Genomic DNA, 6,960 nt, shown 5'->3' on the forward strand with positions numbered 1-6,960 from the left:
TTTATTGATTTTATCTTTATTTGATTCACGTAGCTCCTTATTATATAATTGTTTATAATCTGAAAAAAAAAAATCTAAAATATAGATCTATTCTCTTCACTAACTTGATCACTAAATTATTCTCTTTTTCCCTGAGCCAGAGCACTCAGAATTGTCTAATGGAATTTGTTTGCCCATAAATTTAGGATTCTATATTTTCAATTGATAACATAATTTATGATGTTACGTTAGGTCCTTTCAGTTATAAACATACAATTAATATTCATACATGATTTTTAGAAAGCTCTCTTCCATCAACAATTATGAAAATGTCTGTCCTTCCAGCTGCGTAAAAGGTCTTGGTCTGTTATCGTGGTTATTTTGAGTAATGATCCAGTCTTCTTAGAGCTTGTGGCACAAGTGGGAATGATGGAGAGGCTTTTGGGATGGCCAACAAAGATGGTGGTTGTGACCGAGATTAGCCTTTCTCATCTCAACCATCTCATATCCCATCATTGGACATATTCCATGATGAGCACTATGTTCCTTAATGCCCAGAGAGATGACCTGATTAGGTAAGGAGGATTTTGTTTTCTACATTAAGATAATGAACGAAAATTACACTCGGACCAAATTTGTTGGTAGGTTTACAAATATATGTACGATTTTGTATAACACTCTGTCATGGCTGCTTTCCTGGTGAAGGAACGCTGAATAATACAAGATGAGTCAATAATATCATTATTACTGCATTTACCTTATATTAACAGAGCTGGTATGTTGACTTAAGCCTGCTATGGCAAAATACCAAGTTGCGAAAGAATACGAGTGTCAGTTTGGAAACAATTATAGGGCGTGGAGAGAGTGCCCCAACACCCAAAACCAATCTTACTTGAGTACTAGAGGGTTAATTCTTAGTGGCGTCACCCTTGAGTATCATCATTCATCACATATTGCAATTTCTAATATAGAATTTTATTAAGTACTCCTCAGTGATATGAGATATAATTTTTTCATATATGTTCTACAGGCATTTACTATGCATAGAGTGTTAGTCTTTAATTTTCTCTGCAAATATTAAAGTTATAAAAAAAAATAATTATCAACTTGTGTTATTGTTGATACTATCACATTTTCAATATTATGAGAAACGCAAGTATAAAGCTTAACCCACCGAAGCCAATGGCTGAAGAGAAACTTTGCTTCCTCATATCATTAGATTCTTAAACTTGTCAAATAAAACTTTTTATATTCCTTTTGTAGTGTGAGATTATCATCGAGATGCTTGACTCAGAAGTCATTTAGCTCAACACCATCTCTTCCTTCAACTATTCGCAATGAGTGACAACTGAGTCAAGGCAATCATATTATATATAATTCCCCTGAACCAAGACTATGCAATCTGATTTCCTTATAAGTAAATGATTAGTCATAGGACCGTACATGAGAAAAGGTTGGACATGAGTTTGATTTACACAGTAGTGAGTGTGAAAGAGGACTCATATACCTGAAGGTTATAACCAAGTAGTCTCTGCCTTTAGGTGAGGGATATGGTAGTCTGCTTATTCCTCCAATACTTGGTCCAGCTCTAAGGATCTATGAAAAGGGCATGACAAGGGATATCATAAAAGAGATGACAGGAAGTCTAATTTCACTACTGATTATGGCGACTTGTTTTACCACTTGTTGGTGCTTGTCTCACTACTCCATGTACTTCTCACTAAGAAAATAGTGCACGATTTTCCATATGATTATAAAAAGATTATATGTAAGAGCTGCTTGTGTGAAATTATCTTTTTTAATAGATTACCGTTGTGCATCTCTATTCACCAATCCTCCAAATTAAAAAAGATTGTAGTTAATGATAGGTGTTCTAAACCTACGGACTAAATTTTCACCTTGTAATACCTCTATTTTCCTGACTTGATGATGATTAAACTTGCAATTTTCCTGGAGTACGAAAATGTATGGATATTTAAGAAAAATTTTAACTGACTGAAATGTATAAAGGAATAGAAACCATATATTGTGATTTTGAATAGTGGAAAACTCTACTAATGTTTGAAATTGGTCCAGGTAATTAACTTGCTAATTAAATTGATAAAGCAACTTAGCAGTGCTGCTACTAATTCTTAGGCCTATCATATACACTTTAAGCCAAGGCATACTGTCTAGTGTCATTATATCGGATGGATGCACGATAAATTTCACTGACATTCATAATATTTGGAACTTCTTGAGATTCTTGAAAGCGAAAAGAGTCACAAGGTTCTTAGATTTTGCTTTTATCTTCACATTTGTATCACTTTCTCTAGAAGAATGTTGCAGAAATGATAAAGTATTTCATACGACACATATGAAAATTCTTATAAACATAGAATTGTTTTTTTATTGCAGTTCTAATTACATTATTGTAATTTTCTTTGTTGCACGTTGTGACTATTTAAGTATAAGACACCCTGCAAAGAAATGAGCTGCCACTGCGTATCAAGAGTGTTGCGAATATATGATTATACAACTGTAAATTAAGATTGGGATTTGAAAAAAAAAAAAAATTAAATCCTGGAAAATGTCACAGGTTTCAACGAGATAAAGTTTTGGCAAGCGTTCTGTAATTTTGAATTGATATTTAAAGCATTATCATTAAGGTTTTACAAGGGTCCTATGAAAAGCCTTTGTAGCGTCAAAATATTCATTTATCTAGTATTTTAATGATATAGGCAGAATATCAAGATATCTATTATAAACTGGGCGTTGAATATGTTTTAGGCTACTATTTAGGCTTTTAATCTCCTACCTAGCTAAATGGTATTGATACTGAGTTACTTTTAGTTTCAATTGCTTGCATTATTTATTACGCTACGCTTGGTAAAACCAATCAGTAAATCTGGATTTCCTTCAATTTCACGCAGTTCTTTATAAATGGAAATTATGACTTTAGTATGGCATATATACTGTATAAGATATCGCGGTTTCTCCAAACAAGTAGTTTCCGAGATAGAACAAAACAACACTTGTTGCCTTATTTATTCCGTACAGTTGAATCTCAGATTGCACCCAATGCACAATAAGACTCTCACAAAATCAGTTGCTTTATGTACCTACGCACGAGGCACATTTGCCGCCCATCAGCCTCTCTGCACCCACTGCTCCATTCATGCATATCTTGAACTCATTTGGCTTCCTGGGTATCAAGAAATTTCCTTTACAATACATATTTCACACATCCATCTTAATCTTCATAGGCTTTCTTTTCCTCTTATCTCCTAACCCTTCTGATTTCCATAATTTCCCCGCTTATCTTTTGATTTGCAATCTTTCCAAATCACCAAACTGTATTAAAATATCCTGATCACTCATTTTACAAACGCCGACCATTTATTCACTTCACATCTTGACATTTCGTTCGAGACAAATAACCTAAATATAACAAATATTATCTGAAAATATTTTATCTTAATAGATCTAGCATGTTTTTATCCATATATCTCACCCTCACTCCATTTCTATAAATGAGAGGAGGCTCGACGATCACCATGTACATTACCACCTTGAATACCACTGACAATTCAAGATTTTCGTAAGTCTATTTCATACATCCTTTTACTATTATTGCTCCACCTAATATATCAATTATCTTTTCTTTCTTATTTCCTATAACTATAATATATGCTTCCATATATATATATATATATATATATATATATATATATATATATATATATATATATATATGTATATATATATATATATATATATATATATATATATATATATATATATATATATATATATATATATATATATACACACACATATATATATATTTGAAATATTTTTGTAATTTATATTCTCTTTCCCTGTGAGCGATGTGATTTCAGAATTTATTCACAACTATTTTATATCATAATCAAGCACTCATATCCATTGATCTTTGTTTGAACTCATATATACGAATGCTTGTGTACTGTATGTACAGGCATACCCATTTTGTGTGTGTATTTTCAATTTTTACTTAATAGCAGGTTATTTACTTTCTACTTCTGATATGCTTTGTAGTGATCATGCAATATTCCAAGCGACCATTATTTACTAATATATTCTTATTCAAGCATATAACATGTTTTAGGAAACATTTTGATCATGGAATCTTTTTGCTCAATGATATCTCCAGATAGGTTTGAAATTTGACATGAATTGATAAAAAAGAAACATTGTTTGTTCCTTAAGATGGTTTTCTATCATAAAATATTATATATTCTAGCGATAATGAAATAATTAATCGCCAACTTATATGCTCATCTTATTGTTATAACTTTTCCTCGCACTTTTCGTCTTCTGGCAGCTGGGCTGTTTATACCTTCTACCCATATGGCCCGAATGGACCTGAAGTAATACAGCTGGGTACCTACGACCAGGAACTCTATGTATATAAAGAACAAAGGTTGTTCCCCGATAAATATAGAAAGTAAGGCAATTTTCTGTTTCCTCAATGTTAGAAATAGCGTTGGTTAAAATGTGTGTAAATTTTTCATTAGATTTTCCTATATCTATCACAAGTGAATTTTACCACTCCTTTGTAATAACTACCTCTTTTTTATTGAATTTATGGCAATAAAATTATGTAAATACTGACATTCATGTTAAAAAAAAAAGATCAATTCGTAACTGAGGTAGTAAATCTCTGAGAAAATGATAAAGGTGGATTGCTACAGTCCTAAAAAAATCTGTTTTTCCACCCGAAAAAAAGAAAAAATATATCATTAATATTGTGGAAACATTTACTTTTTGCTTTTTTGCTTGACAAACATTAAAAGAAAGTCACCTATACTTTATTTCATCAGATTTGTAGCGGAAAAATATTTAATAATATCTATAATTCAGTGCTAATATGGTAAATTACAATAAAAAAAGACAATTTTATTGAGGAAATGTTTACTTGAAAAGTGTGGATTCTAGTTCACTCTTGAAACAATAAAAATTAAAGCAGTTTCTCATGCTACCGAATAAAGCATGATGCTAGAATAATTTTGCAGCAGAGGTTACCTATTATATCCACGCAAAGGGTTTATCAGTAGCAGTTTATATTTATAATACAACACTAATCATAGTGTCTTTATACTCTTCTACTCCATTCCTTGTTTCTGCATTGTCTTTCCTTGCAATACTTTATTTCCAAACTTTCAAATTATTCATAACTTGAAAGAGGCAATTATATACTGAATGCTCTCCTTGTTACCACACCACATTTACACAGTCTTTTGTACATTTTATATCTTTTTTATCTTCTTGAATTCGCATTTAAACACATTTTATTCCTTCATGTTCTATTTAGATCTGGCAAACTAATTAGCATTGTGGAAAATACTTTCTGTTTCCACACACACTTCTATTTTTCCTAATCTTTCATAAATTCCCACTACAATATGGGTTCTATTTTAAATCTTTTTTTTTGTTTGGTACCATTTACTCAAAATTGCATTTATCGTTATTCTCATCATGATATTCATCATCATTATTATCATCATCGGCATCAGACATTACTAGTTCACTGCAAATAAAAGACCTCAGACATGTCCTTCCACTTGCGTCTGCTTGTAATCTTATATGTCAGTTCACTCCCACAAACGTTCTTACTTTGTTAATCCATTGTCTTCTCTTTCTTCCCCTGCCTCTTTTGTAATTTATACCAACCCATTTTATTATTCTTAATGTCCACCTATGATCTGTCATACTCATTATATGTCCTTCCTATGGCCATTTCTTTTTCTCACGGTTTTAGAATATCCTTTACTTTAGTTTTCTCTCTTATCCATGTTGTTTTTTTGCTGTCTCTTAGTGTTATTCCCATCATTATTCCTGCCATAGAACTTTGAGTTGTAACTAGCTTATATTGTAAGCCTTTAGCAAAGCTCCATGTCTCTGATGCAAAAGTTAAAACTGGTAGGACCATCGGAATAAATACTTTTCTTTTTAGGGAACGTGCAATTTTAGATTTAATAATCTCATTTTGTTTTACAAAAACTCCCCATCCTATGCCTATCCTTTTAATTTCGGTTTCATGCCCTGGGGGAAAACTTTCTGTGCTGCATATTCATTAATAATCTCTAGAAGTTCACTCATCTCTTATTTGCAATTTTCATTGAACATTACCTTAGTTTTACTCACATTCATTATCAATCCTACATTCTTGCTTTCTATACTAAAAATTTTTATCACCCCTTGAAATTCCTCCCATGATTCACTAAACAAAACTATGTCATTTGTAAATCTCAAGTTGTTAAGGTATTCCCCATTAATATTAATTCCTACATTTTTTCCAAATTAATTCTTAAAAACTTCTTCTAGACACACTGAATAATTAAGGAGAGACAAGGTCCCCCTGTCTAATTCCTTTTTCAATCGGAATTATCTCACTTACTATCTTTATGTAGCTTAACGATTGCTGTACTTCCTGTATAGATATCTTCAAGTGTTCTACTATAAGATTTCCCTACTCCTTGTTTATGAAGGGCTTTCATTACTGGTGAAGATTTGACAGAATCATTAGCTTTCTCTTAGTTCATAAATGCGATACATAGCGGTTTGTCATACTTTGCTGATTTTTCCGTTAGTTGGTAAATTGTTCAATACCGACATCTAAACCCTGCTTGCTCTCTTGGTCGAGTCTAGCTGTCTTTCCATACGGCCTAATATGATATTTGTAAATATTTCCTATATTATGCAGAGTAAACTTATTTGGCGGTAATTTTCTGGTCTTTTGTCTCTCCCTTTTTATGAATTAATATAATTATAAAGTTTTTCCGAGCTATAGGTATAGATCACTTTTGCAGACATTTTGTGGGAAGTTGAGATAGTTTTACTACTATGAAAACTCCTCCATCTATTATTAAATGAATTATTAGGCCTTCTTCTGCTGCTTTGCCTTTTTTCATGTCCTCTAACAAACACACACACACACACATATGTATATATATATAC

The 6,960-nt window shown here is 31.9% G+C and overlaps 1 protein-coding gene across 1 annotated transcript in view; it reads left to right on the top strand.

Moving 5' to 3' along the window:
- The first annotated feature begins 3,515 nt into the window (after positions 1-3,515).
- LOC137618347 (glutamate receptor ionotropic, kainate 1-like) overlaps positions 3,516-6,960 on the top strand; it is an 18,992-nt gene continuing 15,547 nt past the window's right edge. The window contains exons 1-2 of the mRNA XM_068348517.1: positions 3,516-3,559; positions 4,325-4,447. Coding sequence (XP_068204618.1) covers positions 3,516-3,559; positions 4,325-4,447 — 167 coding nt within the window. The remainder of the gene's footprint in view (positions 3,560-4,324; positions 4,448-6,960) is intronic.

This window comes from Palaemon carinicauda, chromosome 2, assembly GCF_036898095.1.
Source record: "Palaemon carinicauda isolate YSFRI2023 chromosome 2, ASM3689809v2, whole genome shotgun sequence".
NCBI classification, from domain to species: domain Eukaryota; kingdom Metazoa; phylum Arthropoda; class Malacostraca; order Decapoda; family Palaemonidae; genus Palaemon; species Palaemon carinicauda.